We start from the raw sequence: 26,738 nt of genomic DNA, 5'->3' as shown, positions 1-26,738 counted from the left end.
GCCCTCTAACACTCTGTGCTTTCCAATCAGCAACATGAATTGTGTTATTACTGGCAAAGATGGACACTATATCCTAACAGAAGACTTTTACAAGGAGTAAAAATATATGAACGCACTTAATAAATTGACTTGGGCCATTCCTTTAAGCAAATGTTTGGTCCTTCCAGATCATGTAAAAAGATAAAAAAGGAAAGAAAACAGATCTAGGCAATTATTTGTGGACTAGATTTCTGCTTGGAGGGTGAACAGGAAGCAAAGCAGGTGGAGGAGAAATGAGATCAGAACAATCAAAATGAACTCAAATAAAAGGCTGGTTGAACTATTCAGAGTTTTGAGGTTTTGTCAAATGTGGTAACCATTTTTTAATACCTTTAAACCATGAATAGAGGATTCGTTGTATAAATTACGACATGTCCTTACAATGGAGTGCATGCAGTTTTTCCCAAGGATGAGTTACTTCTCTATGTTTTGACATGGAAAGGTATCCAAAATAGAATATTGAGTTAGTTCTAGTTTTTTTTGTTTCATTTTGTTTTGTTTTTTTTTTTCTGAGACAGAGTCTTGCTCTGTCGCCCAGGCTGGAGTGCAGTGGCCCAATCTCGGCTCACTGCAACCTCTGCCTCCCAGGTTCAAGCAATTTTCCTGCCTCAGCCTCCCGAGTAGCTGGGATTACAGGCACGCGCCACCACACCTGGCTAATTTTTGTATTCTTAGTAGAGATGGGGTTTCACCATGTTGGCCAGGCTGGTCTCGAACTCTTGACCTCGTGATCTGCTCGCCTTGGCCCTCCAAAGTACTGGGATTACAGGCATGAGCCACCGGGCCTGACCCGAGTTAGTTCTAGTTTTTAAGGAAATAACTTATAGTGCATAAAAGAAAAAAAAACTGAAAGCACACATACCAAATTGCTAACAATATTTATGTCAGGGTAGGAATGAAGATTGCAGAAAGATTTTCAGTTTAGATGTCCCACACTTTCATATTCTTAAAATATTTTTAAATTAATGTGTTTTTTTATAATCAGAAAAAATGAAGCTATTGGTGCTCTGAAAAAGAAACTTAAACAATTGTCTGCGGTGAAACTTTTGAAAAAGCAGAGATGAAAGGGGTTTGGTTGTAGAGTATGATTATAAGTCAGGCTAAATAGAAGTAGAAAAGCTCAGCATTCATTAGAAAACAAAGAAAGAAGTGCTCCAGCAGAGCCAGCCCATCCAGATAAGACATGGGATCTGGCTGTAAATTGTTAGTTATGTGTTTTCAGCATCTACCATGGACCTCCCCCCACCCCAAAGGTGCACAATTTGCACACTCCGGCTATGCCTTATTCATTTTTGTATCTTCCTCTAAAGTACATGCCCATGGTAGATGTTCAGTAAATGATGGTAGACCAAGCTCGGAAGACTAAGTATGAGTGGGTTAAAATGGGAGAAAAACTCCTGTAATCCCAGCACTTTGGGAGGCCGAGGCGGGTGGATCACGAGGTCAGGAGATCGAGACCATCCTGGCTAACACAGTGAAACCCCATCTCTACTAAAAAACAAAAAAATAAAAATTAGCCGGGCGTGGTGGTGGGTGCCTGTAGTCCCAGCTACTCGGGAGGCTGAGGCAGGAGAATGGCACGAACCCGGGAGGTGGAGCTTGCAGTGAGCCGAGATTGCACCACTGCACTCCAGCCTGGGCGACAGAGCAAGACTCCGTCTCAAAAAAAAAAAAAAAAAAAAATGGGAGAAAAACGAGTAAGCTATGAATAAGTAACATTACTTTCAGAGAGCTTAAACTCATTCTAGTAAAATCTCAGAGAGGAAAAACTGTGAAATAGGAGGATGGGAAAATATTCTCTGGCACTTGCTCAAGTGTGTTTGTTTTGCCATCCTTCAGATTTTCTTAGTGAGACTTAATTTATGTTTTCTCAGTTATAGCTTTTCTTTTGTATCCAGTTGGGCGTTTCAAGCCATCTGCCATGACAATCATATCCTTGGAACATATTTTGGCCTCCTTGCTTCTTCTGCACTTGCCTTTGTTTACTGTGTCATCACGCTGACTCCTACAGAGACTCCAGTGTGGGCTCTGTCCTTCCAGCATTGAACTGTGCCCTGCATTCTCTTTCCAGATCTCCTTTTCCACTGAAGGCACATGGAAGGATATCATGATTCCATTTCGACTGTGCCTTTTCTAGGTTCATATCTCTCAGTGGAAACACAGCATCTCTTCTGAGCCATGGGTACCATATATAAACATCCATGAAAATCAAGTGTTGGTGCTGAGAGTGCAAATAGCCTATTGTGAGTGATTTTGATTTCTTGGCCCCATGGATCATGGTAGGAATCTGGTGAATTCTATGTACTCTCTTCCCAGAAAAGTGTACACACTCGAAAAATTGTGTGAACAATTCCAGGGAGTTCACAGGCCATCCTGGAGCCCATTTATATCCCTAAGATTATGTATTCCTGCATCCCTGGAACTGATGCATATTCTATGTTAGGATAGAAAAAAAGAAGGAGTTCACTGGAACCAGAATGCAACTAGAATGCACTGGAACTAGAATTCAACTAAGTGCAAAAAAGCAGGCCGGATACGGTGGCTCACACCTGTAATCCCAGCACTTTGGGAGGTCAAGGCGGGTGGGTCACCTGAGGTCAGGAGTTTGAGACCAGCCTGGCCAACATGGTGAAATCCCATCTCTACTAAATAATTTTATAAATACAAAAATTAGCCAGATATGGTGGCGTGTGCCTGTAATCCCAGCTACTAGGGAGGCTGAGGCAGGAGAATCACTTGAATCTGGGAGGCAGAGGTTGCAGTGAGCCGAGATGGCACCACTGCACTCCAGCTCAAAAAAAAAGCATATTTCTAGCATCAGCTTCACACTTCAGACATCCTGGAGGCACAACAAATGGAAGATAAAGCCAGACTGGAGTGTTGCAGTTACTATCATAACATTACAACTGGAAGGAATAGTTTCTTTGATAATACAGCTTGTAGCCTATAGATACACAGCCAAGTGAATTGTACACTGTACTTTGGGTGCTTCTTTAATGTCTGGGACCAAGTCATTTAGGTTTAGGGGAATGTCTGTGTTTGTGTGTGAGAAAGAGAATGAGTGTCAGTATATATTTTAAACAGTTCACAGAACTTAAATCTTAAAATGTCTATCTAAAGGGAAAAAAAGGATTTCATCTCCAAATTTATCTTTGTGTTTGTAATACGTATATGTCTTTGTTCCTTTTGGCAATATGGACACTAACATTTTAATGTTGCTGGTCCTTTCCAGGGTGGACAAGCTTCATTTACACCATATCTGGAGATGTGTATATTGGTAAGTTATGGCTATGTCACTTAGGGTTCAATTGCAATTTAATTTAAACTACTGAAGGGAGAAAAGGTAGTGAGAGGTGACAGCGTGCTGGCAGTCCTCACAGCCCTCGCTCGCTCTCGGCGCCTCCTCTGCCTGGGCTCTCACTGTGGCGGCACTTGAGGAGCCCTTCAGCCCACCGCTGCACTGTGGGAGCCCCTTTCTGGGCTGGCCAAGGCCAGAGCCGGCACCCTCAGCTTGCAGGGAGGTGTGGAGGGAGAAGCGCGAGCGGGAACCGGGGCTGCGTGTGGCACTTGCGGGCCAGCTGGAGTTCCGGGTGGGCGTGGGCTTGGCGGGCCCTGCACTCGGAGCAGCTGGCCGGGGCCCTGGGCAATGAGGGGCTTAGCACCCGGGCCAGCGGCTGCAGAGGGTGTAATGGGTCCCCCAGCAGTGCCAGCCCACCGGCGCTGGGCTCCATTTCTCGCCGGGCCTTAGCTGCCTTCCCGCAGGGCAGGCCTCAGGACTGCAGCCTGCCATGCCTGAGCCTTCCCCCGCTCCGTGGGCTCCTGTGCAGCCCGAACCTCCCCGATGAGCACTGCCCCCTGCTCCACGGCGCCCAGGCCCATCGACCACCCAGGGGCTGAGGAGTGCGGGCACATGGCGCAGGACTGCAGGCAGCTCCACCTGCAGCCCCGGTGCAGGATCCACTGGGTGAAGCCAGCTGGGCTCCTGAGTCTGGTGGAGACATGGAGAACCTTTATGTCTAGCTCAGGGATTGTAAACACACCGATCGGCGCTCTGTATCTAGCTCAAGGTTTGTAAACACACCAATCAGCACCCTGTGTCTAGCTCAGGGTTTGTGAGTGCACCAATCGACACTCTGTATCTAGCTGCTCTGGTGGGGCCTTGGAGAACCTTTGTGTGGATACTCTGTATCTAACTGATCTGATGGGGACGTGGAGAACCTTTATGTCTAGCTCAGGGATTGTAAACGCACCAATCAGTGCCCTGTCAAAACAGACGGCTGGGCTCTACCTATCAGCAGGACGTGAGTGGGGCCAGATAAGAGAATAAAAGCAGGCTGCCCGAGCCAGTAGTGGCAACCCGCTTGGGTCCCCTTCCACACTGTGGAAGCTTTGTTCTTTAGCTCTTTGCAATAAATCTTGCTACTGCTCACTCTTTGGGTCCACACTGCTTTTATGAGCTGTAACACTCACCACGAAGGTCTGCAGCTTCACTCCTGAGCCAGCGAGACCATGAACCCACCAGAAGGAAGAAACTCCCAAGACATCTGAACATCAGAAGGAACAAACTCCAGACACGCCGCCTTTAAGAACTGTAACACTCACCGCGAGGGTCCGCGGCTTCATTCTTTAAGTCAGTGAGACCAAGAACCCACCAATTCCAGACACAGTAGGATGACACCATTTTATGTAATTGAATACTATGCCACCTTCTCTCCCACACTAGCCCTCTCTATATCCCAGCACAGGTATGCCCAGGGCAGGGTGCCTTTCAGCTTACAGAATATTCAGTGAGGGAAGGGAATATGAACACCAGTCATGACACATCCCGTGCACAGATGAAAGTCCGGGCACCATTATGTGTTTTGATACCTCGCTAAGACGTTGGCAACCTCCATACTGATAAAGGGGTGGAGCCACAGTGGGCTCCAAGGGGAGCAGGAATCTGCCTTATTCCTGGGAGAAGGAAGTGGAAGGAGGTGAATTTGCAATGCTAGTTTCCTCTGAGAAATCTCAAAAGTGGCTTTTTTCTCTTCTTCCGAGGGTTGTATATGTGTTGCTTGTTGAGTCTAATCAAGAAAAGATGTCTGAGACCTAACCGATGCTCATTTTATAGATGAGGAACGTGAAATCTAAGAAAGTTGTTTAACTTGCCAGGGTTACGCATTGGTAGACGTGGGACCAGAACCAAGGTCTCCTCAATCCTGCTGTCCACTCTCCACCCCATACCTTCTGTCCAATGACAATGCAGAGATAGCACCATGTAACTTGTCTTTTCAAGTCTAAATCCCTTAGCGAACCCAGCAGCAGAAGGGACAGAGCGGGTGGGAGAGAGGGGCTTGCAGAGCAGCCTGGCTCCTGCCTGCGTCTACTCCTCCCCTTCCCATCCTAAAAGCAGCCATGGGTTCCCGTAAAAGGCTCTTGGTAGGATTGGGAGAAAACAGCTATAGCAGATGCTGTTGGTACCCCACCACATCCCTGGGCCCTTACTTCCTGAGTGCCCACTGACCAGCTAACAATAGCCAGCATCTGTGTCACTTTGCCTGAAGGCTTTTCTCTGAAACCAATCAGGGCAGGATGAAAGTACTGGAGAATTAACATTCCCAGAAGCTACCTGACCCATTAGGCAGGATAACTCTGAAGCCTGTGTGAAAAGCCATTTACTAGTTTCCCAGTGGGATTACAGCCAAGCCACCTGAGTGTGCTTGATGACATACCCTTCATTGTCTGTCTTCCCTTTCCTAACTCTCCTGACTCTGGACTGTTGTTTCCTGAGATCACCTCCAAGATAAATTCCTTGTACCAGAATATATGCATCTCCAGTTACACTTCTGAGAAAGCTCAGAGAACCAGCCTCCCGTTTTCTCCTCCTCATCCCCACGCACGGTTATGGGTGGTGTGGATGGGGTGGGGCATCTCAAGGTACAGGCCAAGAATCCCCATTTCTGAGACCCTCTGCAGCTGGGTGCTCTCCACCCGCTCCTGGAGGGATGCCAGCACTGAACTTTCTGGGGCCCTAACATGGCCACCTCCTTGGGCAATACACTCCCAGCTCCAGGCAGCTGGCTTACAGATAACATCTGCTCAGGGATAGAAGGCCACACCCAGAGCTATTTAAACCATTCCTTTTATTCTCCAAAAAGGATGTTCAATTGCCTGAAATTATTCTTCTGGAAAATAATTGTAATGCAAACTCATGCATTTTGAATTTATTCCTAATACAGCACAAATGGGCTTAGTTCCCTTTCCAGTGAATAGCATTTCAATTAGGGGTCAGGAGCAAAATTCATTTAGTTTAGCACTGGAGAAAGTGTGAAAAAAAGTCTTGTAGTAGTATCATAAGTTTATATGTACACACCTTAAACTATATTAACCATCTGGAAGAGATGATATATCATTTGTTTTTATGATCTTCTGAAAATCCTGAGAAAAACACAGTGCTTTATAAAAATAGAAAAAAACATTTTTATAGAGGTAGTGCTCCCGATTTATAATTTCAAGAGCAACAAAATAATCTGCACAAATGGAAATGAAGAAAGCACATGAATTTTAAGGTGGTAAGGATAACAGAAATGTTTGTGTAGAATGAGAGAAAGCAGGGAGAAGCAAACTTTCTGTAAAAGGACAGATAGCAAATATTTTCATCTTTGCAAGGCACATAGTCTCAGTTGCAACTACTTAGCCCTGCCCGTGTTGCACGGAAGCAGCCACAGATGATACATAAACAAATTGGGTGGCTATTCCAATAAAACTTCATTTATGGTCACTGAAATGTGAATTTTATGTTTTTTCATGTATCATGAAAGGCTATTTTTTTAGTTTGTTTCAACCATTTATAATAGTGAAAATTTTTCTTAGCCTGTGGGCTCTACCAAAGGTGACAGTTGATTTTGGTTTAAATGAATTGCAGAGAATGAAGGGGAAAGAAATTAACGAGTAATTGCCAAAACCTGTTTTAAGCAGTAGTTAGAACCTTGTTTCCTGACAGACCTTCAGCCTGAGAAGTTAACAAGTGAAATGCTCTGCAGTTCTCGGGGTAAGAATGAAATGCTCTGCAGTTCTCAGGGTAAGAATGACCCACACTTCCACTTGTTTTTCTTGAGATGAGGCAAGATTTTCCTGAGTCATTTCTATTTACTGACCTGGTCCCCCCTCGTGACCACGGGCCACCGTGCAAAACATCTGGCAGGGGATGGGTCTGTATCCTTGGAGCAAAGTTGCATCTGTCTAGAATAAACTGGACCATGAAGAGAATCCAGCTCACACAACTGGCCTCTTGGGACTGTGCTTTAACCAGTGAGTGGCTGGCTAAATGACCTCATTTGAATTTTATCTCCTTCCCTTCCTCCTACCAACACCCTAATGGGGGGGGCGGTTAATGAGAAAAACAAAAGGGCAAGAACAAATCATCAGAGAAAAAGAAATGACGAAACAGAAATAGCTCTTGAATATGTACTGACTTATAAAATCAATAGAGAAAATCCAGAAAACGTTTTCTGACTTCACTGCCTCAATTTTATCTTGCTTATAAAACTAGGCTGGCACCAACAAACCACAGATGGCAGGAAGTGATAAGCAAGGAATTGTCTTTTTCAAAATGTCAAACACGTTCAGCTGAAGTAGATGTAATGATATATATATATACTTAGTGTATCGGGCTGGAATAAATGGGCTGCAACTTGGGTTGAGGAAATAATCTGGGGAGACTGCATAAAATGGAAATTTAGGAGGGCTATTAAAATATTAACTGATTACAGGAAGTGCTTAAAAGACATTGATAAATTTAGTTTGACTACAAACAGGTGGAGTTTTGAGCATTAGAAAATGCTCGACAGCTGGGCATGGTGGTTCACGCCTGTAATCCCAGCACTTTGGGAGGCTGAGGCAGGCAGATCACTTGAGGCTGGGAGTTTGAGACCAGCCTGGCCAACGTGGTGAAATCCCTGTCTCCAGTAAAAATACAAAAATTAGCCGGGTGTGGTGGTGCACACCTGTAATCCCAGCTACACAGGAGGCTGAGGCAGGAGAATCACTTGAACCTGGAAAGCAGAGGTTGCAGTGATCCAAGACTGTGCCACTGCATTCCAGCCTAGGCAACAGAGCGGGACTCTTGTCTAAAATAAAGAAAAAAAAAAAAAAGAAAGAAAGGGGAAAAAAAAATGCTGGATGTTTGCCTAGTTGTCAAAGTCAGTCAGTCATTTTAAAGGTAAAGGTAAGTATCGTGAGGCTATGTAATTGTCCTCTAATGACACCCTGAAGAAAAAGAGTTAACAGAACTAAAATAAGACTAGTAGAGTTCTCGTTTTCTTATTCAAAGAAAGTATTCATTTGAGACTCATCTGAAAGTACTCACTTTATGCTTTTCAAGGATCTTCTTAATTTTTAATATATTTGCTTTTTCCAACAATGAAGAGCCTTCTAAGCTGACTATTGAATAGTAATTTTAAAAAGTGTACAATAGAGGGAGAGACCTTTGACAACAATCTTTTGCTGAGGCAAAAAGTTCTTTGACCAGCCCACAGCTGGAATCTGTGCATCATATGATAAAAAAAGAAGTCAAAAGAAAATAAAAAAATACATTGTCAGAAAACCAGTAGATCCCACAGATACTAGTACCAAATCTCTTCCCTGCAGCTGTGCTGAAAATTACTTTACACATTAATGCAGAGATCAAAAGGATAGAAAAGTTTACATCCTGTATCCTTGAAGCTTGGTACAGTTTATCAGCTTGAATTCTAGTCCCCTAGAAGGCCTGATATCAAGTATACTGTTGGTGCTTAGAAAATATTTAGAAATCTAAAAACATTTGTTTGTGTTTATTGAAATCAACTGGCTTACAAAGGCAGTAAAATGTTTTGAATTCATTTAAATAACTAATGATTCACGCTTAGTTTGTGCTAACCTTTTGAGCACAAACTTCTGTGCTCTGGTTTTGGGTGACATTAAGCAGTTTGAAACGGGCTCTGGATCTTGCAGTAAAGGCGGGGAAACACAAATGTGCACCAGCAGGCCTCATAATTGACCTCCATTTATCCAACTAACTGAATTGCCCAGTGCTCTTCATTCTATGGTGAATACTTTGAGGAAGGTGCTTGAACACCCAGGATGATCCGCTCCTCCCTGGTCTGCCTGCTCATAGCTGCTCCCATCAGCTGAGTTGTAGTGGACTTAAAGGCACCTGTGTTTGTTCTCAGTCCATTTATGCTAGTTGCACCAATAATTGAAATTATGTAATTTAATTAAACGGTTGTAAATTAATGAAAGAAATGTGAAAAGAGAGTTGGTATTTCCAGAGCAACTAAGGCAGATGCTTTGTGAAAGTGAATTGCTAAAGGAAATGTCTTTGACACGGAAAGACAAACATCACATGTTCTCAGTTCTTTGTGGGATCTAAAGATCAAAACAATATGAACTCATGAACACAGAGAGTAGAAAGAAGGTTACCATGAGTTCATGAGGCTGGGAATGGTAGTTGGGGGCTGGGCGGGGGGAGGTGGGGATGGTTAATGGGTACAAAAAAATAGAAAGAATGAATAAGATCTACTATTTTACAGCACAACAGGGCGACTATAGTCAATAATAACTTAATTGCAAATTTTAAAATAACTAAAAGAGTGTAATTGGATTGTTTGTAACACAAAGTATAAATGCTTGAGGGGATGGATATTCCCCATGCTCCACGATGTGATTATTCTGTATTGCATGCCTGAATCAAAACATCTCATATACCCCATAAATATATACACCTACTATGTACCCACAAAAATTACAAATTTAATAATAAGAAAATGCCTTTGAATTTGTGAAAGATTTGGGGAAACTCTAATAATCTAATGGGTGGTGCATTATGGGTATGCTTTAAAAAGAAAATGCTTCAGTCAAGTCAGCAAACCCACCTTAACTGTATTTCTTTCTTTTTTTCTGTTCAAGCACTCCTCCCACCTGTCTCCTGAGTAGCTGGGATGACAGGTGTGCACCATCACACCTAAAAATGTTTTGTACAGACAGGGTCTCCCTATGTTGCCCAGGCTGGTCTTGAACTCCTGGGCTCAAGCAATCCTGCCTTGGCCTCCCAAATTGCTACAGGAGTATTTCTAAACATTTACAAACAAATGCACATTTATGCTTTAATTTAAAATAAAATGTTTGAGGCAGTTTGACTGTCTTTTTCAATTAACAATCTCAATTGCATCAGATAAGAAGGCTTCAACTCTACATATAAAATTGATAATATCAAACCTATGATAGAAGTACTAGAGTGTATAGAACAGAGAATAAATAGGACAGCAATTCTTATAAATAGAAAAAAAGGAAAAGACAGCAATTAATCAGACACTGAAGATGCAGCACTAACTTTAAAATAGGTTTTGAAGTATTTCACCCTTTTATGACTATTTAGGCAAAAAAATTGCAATTAAATTGTTTTCAGTTAATTTTTTCCTTAACTGTGCTATTAGATTTAACATTCTTGGCAGTGATTCCCAATGGAAACTATTTGTTATCTGATTTGGCTCTATTTATAATTGAAAGTAGTCAGAAACAATAAGATATATTTTTTGAGACTTATTTTAGGTTCAGGAGATAACCAGATGGGTGAATAACATAAAAATGATCTGGAAATAAAGATAGAATCAATCTTTGCTTTCTGTGACCGTGACTCTGTTTTAAACATTTCATGTAATAATACAGAAGCTAAAAGTACACTTGAAGTTATTATTAACCTGGAACCCTGACTCCAGTGTCTATAAGAAAGGTTTACCTTGGTTAGGCACAGTGGCTCATGCCTGTAATCCCAGCACTTGGGGAGACCGAGGTGGGAGGATTGCTTGAGCCCAGGAGTTTGAAACCAGCCTGGGCAACATTATGAGATCCTGCCTCTACCAAAAAAAAATTTTTTAATTAGCTAGGCATGGTAGTGCATGCCTGTGGTCCCAGCTACTTGGGAGGTTGAGGTGGGAGGATCACTTAAGCCCCAGAGGTTGAGGCTGCAGTGAGCTGTGATTACACCACTGCACTTCAGACTTGGCAACAGAGTAAGACTCTGTCTCAAAAGAAAATAAATAAATAAAAATAAAGATTTACAGCAGGGCGTGGTGGCTCACGCCTGTAATCCCAGCACTTTGGGAGCTCGAGGGGGGCAGATCACGAGGTCAGGAGATCGAGACCATCCTGGCTAACATGGTGAAACCCCATCTCTACTGAAAATACAAAAAATTAGCCGGGCTTGGTGGCACGTGCCTGTAGTCCCAGCTACTCAGGAGGCTGAGGCAGAATAATCGCGGGAGGCAGAGGTGGCAGTGAGCTGAGATTGTGCCACTGCACTCCAGTCTGGGCGACAGAGCGAGACTCCGTCTCAAAAATAAATAAATAAATAAATAAATAAATAGATTTTTACCTTAGAGTGGAGCATTTCAAATGACCTCTTTAGTATCAACACTGAGATTGCAAAGAGAATGGGCAGAAATTGCATCCCACATACAATTAGAGTTAGAGCCCTTTAGACAAGCTAAACTCTTTGTTGCTGAATTAAGATTTCCTCACAGACCAATGAACACCACAGTCAAGCAAGCTCCCCTGATAGGGGGTGCAGAGAAATACCAATTCAGCATTATTTTTGAGCAATCTTTTGCCAGCTCACTCCATTAAAACAGCGAAGGGGTTTATAAACTGTTTTGGTATATGTATCACGAAACATCCTACATGACAAAATTATGGGCCAGGAGTGGACCACGTGGGTAATGGGTGTTATATATGAATTAGTTGAAGATAAAGACATGGTTCATTGCTCCCAGGGGATCTCAGTAAAGCACACTTAATAAAATGCTGCTCTGCATCACAGTTAAAAATATTACTCAACTCTAAATGAGATTTTTTTAAACTCCCAGACCTCTCTTTTATTGCCAAATCCCTGCATAAGTGGAAAATCAATGGAGTTCTATCATTTGTTTCCATGACGTTTGTTGACCTAAATCTTTGATACAGGAGAAACCTTTAGTATTATGCTGGGGCTGGCTCTTGCTAGCTTGCAGGAGCTGATTGTTTGCCTTCCCTGGCCTCACATTAGTAGGTTGAAATTGACCACAGTGGGAGTATTTACACCACAGATATTGGCACACACTTACAAATCAGGTTAGTTCTCCCCTTTACTCCTGAAAGCCAACTGTTAAACATTATCCAGCACACTACTTCCTCTGGGACAGAAGTTGTTAATCTTTTTACTGCCATGGACCTTTCTGACATCTGCCAAGCCTCCTGCCTCCTCAAATAATGTTTTTAAAGTCAGTGCAGTTATGAAAATGTTAAAAGAACAGGTTTAGGATATAGCTATATGTGTGCTTCTTTAATGACATTTGACATAACATGATCTAGTAGCAGGCCTGCTCTAAATTTTAAGTAATAATTAACATAAACTATATTTTGAGATATCTACAAAACCATAATGTGATATGAAAATATCTATGATTTCTGCTGCAGACAAAGTCATCAGCCCAGCTAATACTACTGTGGCTTGTTGGCTACATTCATGATAGAAGGAAAAGATACGTTTCAATTTAGGTGTTAGTGAAAGTAAACATGTAATTTATCCCCTATCGAAGTCCACCCATGCCCTGAATTGTATCCATGAACCCCCTTGGGAGGACATTGACTCCACGTTAAGAACTCCTGCTCTATTAGAATTCTATTTCACGTTTGCAAGCATCAGAATGAACCCTGCTGCCTCATGTTGGTTATTTCCAAAGTGGAGGTGAGAAGGTCTTCTCTAGAAAATATAGTTGTTTGGACTCCAACCAACATGTCCAAAATTCACAAATTATGTTTCTGTTTACATGATAATTGCTCAAGCTATTGTTTTCATTTAAATAAGCATTTCCTTATCGATTATTCAGCTCCAACTTGTCACATGAATGCCCTTATTTACATCCCAAAAGGGCATGCAGGTGTATCTCCCAAGACATTTTATGGACTGCTCATTCAATTTGAAATCTTCTCTCTCTTGCCCATTAACATATCGGGGTTTTTCCCAACTGAAAGACCTAGTCCAAATCTCACCCCCTCTCTACAGCCTTCTGTGGTGCACTTTGGCCTCTCCAATCTGTAGCCTCCTCTTGCAGAACCACTCTTGGAATCTTCAAGTCACTACATTCTTCTGCTCCTAGTGAGAATCATGTTAGACTTTTCTCTCTCCAACTCTTGCCAAATCCTTTAGATTTCTTTTTCAGCTCCACCTGTCAAATGCATCCCTATCTTTCTGTTGCCACTTTCTCAACTCAGAGTGTAATTCATTTTCACTTAGACTGTTACAGCAAACTCCTAACAGGTCATCCTAACTTCAGTGTTGTCCCCTCCAATTCACTTCACATTCTACCATCAGAGTCATTTCTCCAAGACACAGATCTGGTAATTTCACACACATACACACACACACACACACACACACACACACACACACAGAGATCTGGTAATTTCACACACACACTCACACACCCACACACAGAGATCTGGTAATTTCACACACACACACCCTCCCGAAGGGCTGTCAATTTTATACGGATAAACATGGGTTTAAAGGCTTTCCCTGATCTGAAGACAGCTTACATTTCCATCGTTCTTCCCAAAAAGACTGTTCCAGGAATGGTAGAATTTTCACTGCAATCTTTTCTCTTGTCTAGAATGCCTTTTTTCCCAGATTTGCCTCTTGTGGTTTATCTAATCCTACAGAGCTCTGTTCAAGTCTTACCTCCTCCACAACAAATATCTGTGGTCCCTAGACCTGCACAAGCCCCCTTGACCCCTGTTCTCTTATTGAACTTTGCTTATGAATTTATCGTTGCCTTTAAGAGACATTTTCATTTGTATTATTTTATTTGTAAACCTCAGTGTAGAAGAGATGGAAATTTATCTATCCTGAATATTCCCACAACATTTAGAACAGGGTCTTTTTTTTATACTTTAAGTTCTAGGGTACATGTGCACAACGTGCAGGTTTGTTACATATGTATACATGTGTCATGTTGGTGTGCTGCACCCATTAACTCATAATTTATATTAGGTATATCTCCTAATGCTATCCCTCCCCCCTCCCCCCACCCCAGGGTCTTATTCAGAGTTCAATAGCTATTATTCAATAGCTATCCAACTTACGTATTTTTCCGTTGAATTATTCTCTGATTATTTTGTGTGTATAGATTTAGTTTGCTCCAACGGGATTTTGAATTATTTCTATGAAAGGAATCTACTTTGCATGTCTCTGTATTGTCCCATAGTACTAGGCAATTGTAGGTACTCAATTCATACTTGTGGAAATGAATTATTATGGCATTTGATAATTTTTCTAACTATTCTTAATTCTTATAAAGTTTATAATTTACCTAAGGAAACATGAGCACATAATGCCAAGGACTTTGCTTATCAATTAAAGTGTAAATGGAAACACAACACAGGATTCATCTCCTTGTCCTTTTTCAAAATTGAAAACAAACTAGTTTCAGGCTTTAATAATAGCAAATATAATTAACCAAGAGATTCAAGGAAATTACTAAGTCTGTTATTTCTCAAATTAAAATAAATGTTGTGGTGCTATATAGTTAACCAAATAAGTAACCATATAACAAATGTACTATAATGGGTATTAAATTAGTGGGTCATTGGTTTTGTAGGGCCTGATGATGCACAACAAAAAATAGAACCTCATCACACAGCAGTGCTTGGAGAAGGTGACAGTGTCCAGGTGGAGAACAAGGTAAGTATGTTATTTTCCTTTAACTTTCTTAACATGTACTTTCTACTGGTTTCCAAGAAAATGCCTAAATGTTGTGGATAACTGAAAGTTTTTCTCTCTTCGTTGGAGAAGAAATTATACCAGAAGTTTATCATGTCTTTTCATTAATTTCTGCTATTTCTGTGGGTTTATTTTAAAGTTTTATCTTTACTGGTTCTTTATCTTCAGAAATCATATAAAGTCCCTATTGTTTACCCCTGGAAATTTGAATCTGGAAGCAACACATCTTTGTTGCCTCTTAATTTTCTTTCTTTATACAATTGATTTATTTTGTTTTTAGCATAAGTGAAAATAGATCAGCCCTATAGAAGTAGAAATAGAAATCTACATGCATACTCACATAGAGCCCTTTGAAAAGAATCCCTACTTTGGCCGGGCGCGGTGGCTCATGCCTGTAATTGCAGCACTTTGGTAGGCCGAGGCGGGCAGATCACGAGGTCAGGAAATCGAGACCATCCTGGCTAACACGGTGAAACCCCGTCTCCACTAAAAATACAAAAAATTAGCCGGGCATGGTGGCAGGCGCCTGTGGTCCCAGCCACTCGGGAGGCTGAGGCAGTAAAATGGCGTGAACCCGGGAGGCGGAGCTTGCAGAGAGCCGAGATCGCGCCACCACACTCCAGCCTGGGCGACAGAGTGAGACTCCGTCTCAAAAAAAAAAAAAAAAGAAAAAGAAAAGAATCCCCACTTTGAACTGAGAGGAAGATAGGATGCATTTCATAGTCTTTTTGTGATTAATCCCTGCTCTTTAAGTAAAGTCTCTGATATTTTAGGAGTCTTGGGAGGTTTTTATTCCCAGGTTTCCAAGTTTCTTTCTCATGTCTATTTCATTCCCTTGAGTATTTCAGTCACCATGTTGTCAGTCTGTTTAGTCAATCTGACTGCTTTATGTCATTCTTATGAAGAGGATTGAGGAGAAAATTGTGCAAAAGCTCCTGAAAAAAACAAACTTTGAAAACTATTTCAGTGTGTGGATGACTAGTGCTGAGGCAGTCTGACTGACTTCTGGCCTTCTGACCCTGCCTGTTGTTATAGAACACAGTGGATTTGAGGAGTTATTAGATCTTAGCCCACTTTTCTGGCAGCAATCTACAGCTGCTTTAATCATCTGCAGCACCACCATGAACTGTGAGGTAAATGGAAGAAAAACCTCATGAGCACTATAAAAATGCATATGTCAGGGTCAGTGCCCTTTAATATTAGACTGAGCCATATGAAACTGCCACTTTTGACCTACAAAAATGTCTATTTTATATCTTTCAATCCAATATAGGAAAGAGGCATGAAAGCCACACATAGGCCAGAACCTACTGATATCAGAGTGGTTTGTAACATTATCTGGTTTAACTTGGCAACCTCAGTTCTTCCTATAATACACAGAGAGCACATTGCAGATAAGGAGTTGGAAGCTAAAACAGAACACCAGAAAGAAGTGATGGAGTCAGAAGAACAGGTGCAGCCAACATAGAAAAGAGTCAGCTGAAACCATCAATTCACTGGCAAGCAGCACTCCTGGCTCCAGTGGCATCATTCTGTTATGTGCAATTCTGTAATTGTTGCTGTGTATAAGCACAGCCTGAGCCATCAAAACCTTAGAAAGATTTCTATGAAAAAATTGATATTAAAAAATCAGCACTTAAAGGCAGCATGTGTCACTTATATCCACACAATAGTAGAAAGTCCCCGGCCGGGCGCGGTGGCTCACGCTTGTAATCCCAGCACTTTGGGAGGCCGAGGTGGGCGGATCACAAGGTCAGGAGATCAAGACCACGGTGAAACCCCGTCTCTACTAAAAATACAAAAAAATTAGCCGGGCGTGGTGGCGGGCGCCTGTAGTCCCAGCTACTCGGAGAGGCTGAGGCAGGAGAATGGCGTGAACCTGGGAGGCAGAGCTTGCAGTGAGCCGAGATCGCGCCACTGCACTCCAGCCTGGGTGACAGAGCGAGACTCCGTCTCAAAAAAAAAAAAAAAAAAAAAAGAAAGTCCCCTTTAGATTACAGCAGAAAAGAAATTCTGAAGGTTTGAATCTTGGCTTTACTACTTATTAGCTGTTGTGACTTTGGACACGTTCGTAAAGCCCTCTGAGCTTCAGTTTCTTTGTCTGCAAAATTAAAATAATACTACCAACTGCAAGTGATTATTAGAAAGAATATTTGAGATTACGTATATTACAAGTCTACTCCAGACTGAGCATCGGGGTCAGTAAATTATGTCCAATAGGCCAAATCCAAACCTTTTTCATAAAGTTTTATTGGACCACAGCCACACCCATTCATTTCCATATTGTCTATAGGTTCTTTTATCCAATAACAGTGGAATTGAGTAGTTGTGACAAATAAAGCCTAAAACTCTCTGGCCCTTTACAGAAAAAGTTTGGTTTGCTATGTTGTAGATGCTGAATAATGGTAACTGGAAAGTTTATAAATCCAAATATCTAATTTGATAGTCATACCACATACATGTTACCTAATAAGGACTTATACAGTAGACCTGAAGGCTTAGGGCACATAACAGTTTCTACAGATAGAAGAAGGCTCCAAGAGACCCTGACTCACTCATGCTCCAAGCCAGTGTTATCCTCACTTGGACCTAGCATTAGCCTGAGGATTTGATAAAGAAGGAAGATGTGACTGCCCAGTGCTGCGCCAATCCCATTTCCGCTAAACTGTGGTCAAGAATGAGAAGCTGATTTTTTGCCTGGCTTTTTTTCTGGCTCTGTTCTTTCTGCCCTTTTACTACTCTTCCTTTCTGTGTTCTCCACCATCACACCCATTTGACTACTGGTTGACCAGTAGTATGGGCAGTATCTCCTATAGTGGCCAATCTCCAGGACAGGAGAGGAGGACAAGGAAGGGATGATGCAAAAGGCTACAGCCTCTTTCTGCCCCAGGTTTCCCTGTTCCATCTTAGAACTTTTTCAGAGTTCTTAGAGATTGGAATCAACTCCAGACTACTCTGGACATTTAATCCTGGGCTGGTACCAGTCATCCCAGAATAGCTTCTGTTTCAAGGGCTAAGGCTTCCTGTGCTGCTTTGACCTACTGATGGTACTCTGGACTTTCTCTTAAGATGATGGTTGCCCTGATGGCTCCACGATCAGGAGTACAAGAGTTTGATATGAAAGGCTGCATCTCACCCTTAGGCTTATGTTTATAGTGGTATACTATTGAGAAGGTCTTAAGCCTCATGGATTAGCAAACTCACCTGTAGTGGACCAAGGAAGACAATCAGTACCTCACTGGCTGTCATCAAAGCCATACTTCACAGTAGCAGTGCTTTTTAACTGGCACTATTCATGGAAAACTCATTAATATAATAAAGATTAACATTTGACTATATATAGCATTTGATTAAAATAAACATTGAAAGACAGAAATAAAACAAAACATCCTGTTAAAACTAGAGAAAACTTTTTTGCTTGTTTATGTGTAAAAGTTCATGATGAAATAATCCACTAAATTTTTAAACTGATAACAGTTACTTGTTTGATCTTTTCATTGGCCCAAGAAGTATAAACAATGGAGTCTGGTAGGAACAAATGCATGCAATAAGTCATGCTAAAGCACAGTTTCTTTCTGGTAATTTTTTTTCAGGTAATATATCACTATAATGAATGTTATTGATGCAAAAACATGCCCTTCAATCAGCAGTCCCCAACCTTTTTGGCATCAGGGACCAATTTCCTGGAAGACAGTTTTTCCTCAGACCGGGGGTGGCTGGGAATGGTTTGGGGATGCTTCAAGCGCATTACCTTTGTTGTGTACTTTCTTTCTATTATTATTACCTTGTAATATATAATGAAATAATTCTATAACTCACCATAATGTAGAATCAGTAGGAGCCCTGAATTTGTTTTCCTGCAACTAGATGGTCCCATCCGGGGGTGATGGGAGACAGTGACAGATCATTAGGCATTAGATTCTCATAAGGAGTTTGCAAACTAGATCCCTCACATGTGCAGTTCACAACAGGGTTTGTGCTCCTATGAGAATTCAGCACCACTGCTGATCTGACAGGAGGCAGAGCTCGGGTGGTAATTCGAGCAATGGGGAGTGGCTGTACATACAGATGAAGCTTCACTACCTCACCTGCCACTCACCTGTTGTGCAGCCCAGTTCCTAACAGACCACCAATTGGTACTGGTCCATGGCCTGGGGGTTGGGGACCCCTGCCTTAGATTCATACTCAGAGTCCTACTGACATCTTGAGCTTTATATTTATAGTTGATCAAACTGAGTAGCTACTCATAGTTTAGAAGTTATCAACATATTAAGTAAACCATAAAACTTTCATCTGGGCTTTGATCATTTATTGTTGGTATCAGTGGAACTTGAGACATATCTTGGCAAAAATACTTATGGAATAACAAGAGCAGCTTTAAAAAGTAAATTATTAAGTAAACCCAGAAGAGCTTAACTCTGTACCAGAAACTCTGAGAAGGTGCACCAAAGCAAAAGACATGGTGCCAAAAGATGGTGAATGTTAGTTGGGGTGAAGTAGTACGTGGACCTCTGCTACTTTTCTATGGGTTTTTTAAAAATCAAATCCCATAAAGGCATTTAGAACCATGCAAGGACTTGGGTTTAAAATGGGTATTTAATTCTCTTGGCTTTTGCATGATTTTCATCATTTGACACCATAGACAAGGTCATCATAGACAAGGACTTTTCAAGATAACAGCAACTGAGACTTTTCAGCCACATCATCACTGTATTTTCTGGAATATCTGGAAAGATTATTAGATTTCACCAAAGAAGACGAGTTAAGGAAAGAAAATGTCATCTGGGTTCATGTTTGCATATTTTGACAGCTAGTTGGGTTATGGATAAGTAAATTTATTTATGGTACATAAATAAATATAGGCCTTGCAGTGGTTAAACAGAGACTTTTTAAAATGTAAAGAAGTGATCAAAACATCATAACTGAGTGGATGTATTAAATGACCCAGCCCTGAGATTGTAGGGAGTAAATCAAGACTTTTGAAGAAACCATTCTACCCTACAGTCCCATTTATTTTTTAAGTTGAAGGCAGGAAAGGGAAACAAATGTCAGTCATGTGAAATACGGTAGTTTTTATTAAATACATGGAAGATTAAGGAATTAATTATTAATTTTATTGAATCCAGTAATAAATCTTCTGGAACTAGTAACATTTTAATAATTTCTAATTAAAGAGCTTTGCATTAGTAGAAGTATGATATAGTATAATATTGACTTACATATTTAGAAATATGCTGTATTATTAGAATTGGGGGGAAGTTTCAAAAATTTTGAAGGCTTCATTTTAAAGTGCATAATCATTTTGGCTTTGTTTATTGTTTTATTCTAAATAAGATACACCTAAAAGAAGCCTGAAAATAAATATATAATATTCAGTTATCTATTGGTGAGTAACCACGCTAAAATTTAGTGGCTTAAAATAACAATCATTTATTATTTCTCCATGTGGTGGGGAGTTCTAATGCCGGTTTCTCTGGGGTCACTCATGTGGCTGGCAGGGTGGGAGCTGGGCTCTGCTGGGGCTGTTGTTTAGAGATGCCTCAGTTCTGCTCTAGGTGGCCCCTCCATTTGGCTAGCTTGGGATTCCTCGCAAGAAGGCAGTCACAAGACAGCTTCCCAGAGAGGGAGCATTTGCATATGGGAGGCGCGGTGGAAATGAAGATAGAAAAGCAGAAGCTGGGGAATCAGAGAAGTCACCAACCAGTTAATTTGGAATGCCAAGCATATTCAGGCACCAAAATGAGGCCACAAAAGAAGTCTAGTGGAGAAGTCTGTAGTTCTGCAGCCTAGTGTCTAGGGATGGGGCTGCGGCTGCTCTTAGCAGAATTAGCAGTCAGGAAGAAGAGCTGGACATGGCATGCAGGAGGATGAGGACGAGCTAAGGTCTAGCAGCACCTCTGACTACCCGTCACAACTAACCTCCACATTGTCTCAACTTAACTAAGTTACCAGGGCACAAAACACCACATATAAGTATATCTAAGTACATATGTAATTCACTTCTGACGGAACTACAGTTCTCCTTAATTTCAAATCAAACACCCATTTCTAATAAATAAAATTACTGAAAAGTGTATATATATATATAGATAGATATATGTATGATTTTGATAGGACTCTTACAATTATAACATGTGAATTACTTAAAATACTTAGTTTTATATAATGGAATGATCTAATGATTGTTAAACCAGAAATGCATTTGATTACAAAACAATTCCCCAAACACAAACTTTAGAAAATATATCTTTTATGTTTCCCTTTAACTTTTAAAATTAGCAAATTTTTGTAGCAATTTAAAAAAATACAGAAAAGCATAAAGAAGAAAATAAAATTTGCTTTAATTCCCATTATTCAGAAATAATAAATGCTAACATTTTGGTATTTTTAAACCATAGTATATACATACCATTTTGTGATATTTACAAAACTTATAAGACATTATGAACATTTTATTACACACTTAAATATTTGTTGAGAAAATGGATTTTAATGGCCACTTGATAGTTTTTCTTATAAGCATATAATTATTTAACCAACCCCTCATTTTTGGAGAAATGTTTTCAATTTCTGCTGTGATAAATAGTGCTACAATAGTGAAATTCCCTGACACTATATCGCTAAAACTATCATTACTGGATCGGAGGACATTAGCAATATTGGGGGTTTTGAGTCATATTGTCAAATTGCTCTCTGGAAGGATTACTGCACCAATTGAAAATCTCCCAAACTATATATGAAAGTGTATTTTTCCCTGTATCCATACTTGCACTGGATATTATGGTTAATATTTTTTCCAGTTTCAGGAAAAAAATTGAATCCTTAATTCTAAGCAAAAACTTTGAGAGACTTTAACGTAATAGGACCCTTTTGGAGGGAAATTTGCTTGAGCAGATGTCCCTTGGATGCTCTGTTTTTATAAGGTTCCATTTAGTGCAATATTTCTGGGGCATATTTTACATTATTAGTAATAATTTTCAAAAGTAATAAAATCTTATTTTGGATTTGCATAACTAATCTTCCCTTTTAAAAATTATATGATTACTGAGAAATCATAAATCCCATGATAAGCCATTTAATCACATGGTTTGTCATGAAGGTATTTCCAGTTAAAGAAATCTTAATTTAAGTTCTCCTTCTTAAATTTGAGAATGTTAATATTTTGGTGGCCTGGACTTATTCTTGGGTTCTACTTGCTACTAAACAACTTAAGAAATAAGCATGTCTATATTGAGTGCTGCACAGAAAATATTTTTGAAAATTATATTCAGAATTAGGAACATCGCCCATTTGGCTAGCATGTCAATTTTAAATTGTTCACAATTTGACCTTCGAAAATAAGCCTGTTTATTGCTTGATGTTTTCTTTGTTAACTTTAGGATCCCAAGAGAAGCCACTTTGTCTTAATTGCTGGGGAGCCATTAAGAGAACCAGTTGTCCAACATGGTAAGACGAAAGTGACGATGATTTTCTTGGTTGATTTTCCTTTTCTTTGAAAACAGTATACATGTATACTATCGTTGGGAAGAATAGCTGGGTTTTTTTTGTCCTGTCTCTCCATCTACAAATCTGAGGATTGTTTAATTTTTCTGTCATCAGAGGGAAATATATATGTGATGTTTATTCATCTCTTTTTTTTTAAAGAAACATTTCTTAGATACCTATTATGTGTAGGATATTGAGTTTGGAACTGTGGGAAGAACAAAAATAGTATTTTTGTATTATGTCATAGAGAATTTTAACTTGAAAAAAGAGTCTACAGTCTATTGGGAACTTTAACATTCTTTTTATCTTTATCAAAAATAAAGGTGATTTCAATACTGTCCTGTAGTCTATTGCATTTTTAGTAAAAAATATGAAGTTCTTAGGAATAGTGTTTTTAAGAAAATAGTTACTTTTTGTTTATTTTAAAAAAATGAGTAGAGGTAACTGATATAGCAGAAATAGTACTATACTTAGAGGCAGAAAATCCTGGCTTAAGTACCCATAACGATTACTTCAACTCTTTGGGTTTTGACTTCTTCATATCATTGTTGTTTGATTAAATGAGGAACATCTAAAAGCAATTAAAACCCATTTTATTATTTAGATAAATGCTTACAAAACATATGTCCACTTCACCAATTATTAAATTCAACATGCATTAAAATCCCATTGCATTTCCCTGCCTTGCATGAATTCCCAGGTACACACAGTGACTGCAGATAAACCCCAGCTGCTCATGAATTTAAAGAAAACGGATTGCTTTAAAAATATTCTTTTTTGTTCTACTAACTACTTCAGGGGGAACATTAAATTGTACCCTGCCTTGCCTGTAGCATTTGACAGCCATTTTGTGTGCATCCGATTTCCATTCTAGAGGTTTGTGGTTCTTGTTTCCTTTTCTCTCAACTGAAAAGCACTGCAATATTATAGTTTGTTTTTCTGGAAAAAGCCTTCAGACAAACTGAGTAGGTCATAATCTTTATTCCTAGTAACTAACATTTAGGTGGGAAAAACGTGTGAGTTGGAAGTCTTATTTTAGGCAATCTCCTCTGTACCAATAATGAAAAGCAAGAGTCTAACTGAATTAGGTGACAGATCAAAGGAGTGGGACTGCTCAAAGCCACCCTACACTGGGGTCATGTGGATCCTGTCCCAGTGGCTTGGAACATAGGGACGCTAGGTATGCCTGCACATACAAACTCAGAGTAATCAGACAAAATAAATATGTCCCTTGAAAGTTCAGTTACTGAGAAGCAAAGCATTTTGTTTTTGTTTTTTAACTTTTAAAAACTCAGACATTTAAGTTTTTCTTTTACTTATGTGTGTTTAAAGGCAGCCACAACCATCTCTTGACTGGGAACTTGCACAGATCTCATGAATTAGCTAAGACCCTTTCTCCTCTTATCATCGTGTGTCCTTAATTATTCATCCACAGATTAAGCACAGGAAGTCATAGAATGTTAGGATAGAAAATAACCTTAGCCATGATGTAGTCATGCCTCTTTTATAGATGAGGAAAATAAAATCCAGATATTTTATTTTTTTATTTAACAGATACTTGCATAGAATTTACTATTTCCTAGACATTGGTTAAAGCACTTTCCTAATGTTAATCCATTTAACCTTTAAAACAACCCTATGAGGTTGGTACTCTCATGCCCATTTTACAGATGAAGAAGCAGAAGGTCAAAGGTTCATTGGCTTACTCAAGGTCACATGGCTGGATTCACACTCAGGCTGTCTGTTTTCCAAACACCCTGCCCTTCTGTCTCTTACCATGCTGGTCGTCCATTGCTCTGCCCTGTAGCTTCTCTAATGGAAAGCAATTGTTAGCAGTGGAGCTGGGACTCGAACCCTAGTCTCCTGACCCCATGTCTTATGTTCTCTCTGCTATACCAAAGTTCTACATAACAAGAGGTTAGACACACCATTTTATACAAGAGGGGGGCTTCAGAGGCTTAATTAGAGAAGTGATGAAAGCTATAATTTGAAAGAGAATTATAGATAACTATCAAATAATTTTCTTGTTCACAGCCCTTGTAGTTGATCAATTTAAAAACATACTTTCTAGATTCAGTTTTCTCCTTGAAGATTTGAGGAGATAAGCTTCATCAGTTAGCTTTAGGGGACTCCAAGCTTCCAATGCTTCCCTGTATAACAGAGGTTATACTTGTTTCCTAAAGTGTGGTCCATGGACCAGCAGTATCAGCATCACTTGGGAGATAGTTAGAAATGCAGAATCTCAGGCCTCACTCCAGACCTCCTGAATCAGAATCTGCATTTTAATAAGATTCCCAGCTGATTCATGTGCACGTTATAAATTGAGAAACATGGCAGACTACCCCAGAAAGTGTGAAAATGGAAGCCTAGAAGCACACCATTCTTACAGAAAATAGTTGGGGGATGGGAGTACTGCTCCACAAGTCCCAACCGTAGCAAAATTATGAGGCGCAAGAATTTGGTCCTTGACTCAGTACCTGCTCCCATCTTCCAAGTTGCATTTCCCTTTCCCCTGCGTGTCCTTTAAAAAGTTGTCTTCCCCAGGGTACCCTCTTGGGTTTATTGTTTATTCTGCATATGTTAACTCTCTTTTTCTTTCCTACCTGATATGGTCCAAACCTCCATTTCCAGATGAAATTTCTCTCATGAGCTCCAGATCTGTAGTTTCAACAATGTACCGAAAACCTCTGCTTGGGAAACCACTTTATTGTCTCTAGTACCTCTATGTTAAAATACTCAGAACTGGGCCAGGCGCGGTGGCTCATGCCTGTAATCCCAGCACTTTGGGAGGTCGAGGCTGGTGGATCACTTAAGGTCAGGAGTTTGAGACCAACCTGGCCAACATGGTGAAACCCCATCTCTACTAAAAATACAAAAATTTAGCCGGGCATGGTGGTGCGTGCCTGTAATCCCAGGTACTGGGGAGGCTGAGGCATGAGAATTACTAGAACCCGGGAGGCGGAGGTTGCAGTGAGCCAAGATCGCACCACTCACCACTGCACTCCCACCTGGGCGACAGAGCAAGACTCGGTCTCAAAAAAAAAAAAGAAAAAGAAAAAAAGAAAAGAAAAGAAAAACAAAACAAAAAATATCCAGAACCAAACACCTTGCTCCATCCAAAGCCTCCCATGTCCTGTATCTCAAATACCCTTAAGAATTCCACCATTGACTCAGCCTCCCAAGTTAGACACCTGCTCTACCCTGATGCCAAAGTCTTCTTTAAAAATTATAAATCATATTATATTACTCCCTACTTAACCTTACAGTGATTCATAATCACCTGCAAAAGTAGGTCCAAACTTCTTCCTGTAGATTGCATCCAAAGCCCAGAAGGGTCTAGTTTCTTCCTATATTTCAGATCGCCATTTTTTCCCCTTTGATCCTTCTTTCCACTACTGTACCCCTATGCCCTCCAGTATTCCTCCAGCATACTAAGCCTGAACATGCCTTTCCTCCATGTGTGACTGCTCAAACATCACTCCCTCTGTGAATCCTTTCCTGGATTTCTCCTCCTCCCCCTTTCTGTGTTGATTTTATAGTTTTTACACTTTTATCCTTCCATATTTCAAACAGTTTTGTAATGATTTCTTTTCATATCTGTGTGATAGATTTGAGTCCTTGAGGAGAGGGAGTCTGCCATTTATTGTCTTTCATCTTTATGTCTCTAGCTTCCAGCACAGTGTCTGTCATTTAATGGGCATTCAATACTTAATAGATAGGTAATGGAATGAATGGATTTAGATGCCTGGGTGTTTTCTTTCTACTTGTATTCTATTCCCCACATCCTCTCCAAAGATTTCAGCATCATCAAGACATATTATCCTGTGTCTTCCTTCTGAAGATTTAAATTATAGTGATCACCAAATCCATGTTGATATGATAACAATGGTTAAGAAGTTTGAATGTGTTATTTTCTCTAAGCAATACAGTTATATATTAATCAGAATCTCCCAGAGAAAGCCCGTTAGAGCAGGCAGTTCCATAAAAGGAATGTCAGGAACTTCTGCAGGCTGGATGAGGACATACACTGAGTGAACAAGTCTGTCAACTGCTCTAAAGACACTGTCAATGCCATATAAAAGCTGGCATTGTTCATCTAGCAGATCATGGGAGTGAGACAGTCCAGTGCCTCTCTGCCCCTACAATATATGAAGAAAAGGGAAGAAACACACATTGCCTCCTGGCAGATTAGGGGAGGACTTCTTGTACATTTTTAGCAAAATCTGATTTCAGACCCGGTAATTAGACAAAAGGGTCAGCAAACTATGGTCCATGGGCTACATCTGCCCACTGCATGTTTTTGTAAATGAAGTTTTATTGGGACACAGCCATACCTATTCACTTTTGCATCATCTATGGCTGCTTTTGCACTTTGATGAAAGAGTTCAGTAGTTGAGACAGACACTGTCTGACCCACAAAATCTAAAATACATACTAT

The 26,738-nt window shown here is 40.4% G+C and overlaps 1 protein-coding gene across 7 annotated transcripts in view; it reads left to right on the top strand.

Moving 5' to 3' along the window:
* The window catches only part of PIR (pirin), a 106,829-nt gene that overhangs the window by 79,197 nt on the left and 894 nt on the right, over positions 1 to 26,738 (top strand). For all 7 annotated transcript variants that reach the window (XM_004092366.2, XM_003261080.2, XM_030807150.1 and 4 more), the window contains 3 exons: positions 3,272 to 3,316; positions 14,694 to 14,776; positions 22,195 to 22,261. In XM_004092366.2, the coding sequence (XP_004092414.1) occupies positions 3,272 to 3,316; positions 14,694 to 14,776; positions 22,195 to 22,261 (195 nt within the window). The remainder of the gene's footprint in view (positions 1 to 3,271; positions 3,317 to 14,693; positions 14,777 to 22,194; positions 22,262 to 26,738) is intronic.

Source organism: Nomascus leucogenys, chromosome X (genome assembly GCF_006542625.1).
Source record: "Nomascus leucogenys isolate Asia chromosome X, Asia_NLE_v1, whole genome shotgun sequence".
In the NCBI taxonomy this organism is placed as follows: domain Eukaryota; kingdom Metazoa; phylum Chordata; class Mammalia; order Primates; family Hylobatidae; genus Nomascus; species Nomascus leucogenys.
The sequence above is the reverse complement of the archived record's forward strand: the minus strand, read 5'-3'. Positions and strand labels throughout refer to the sequence as shown.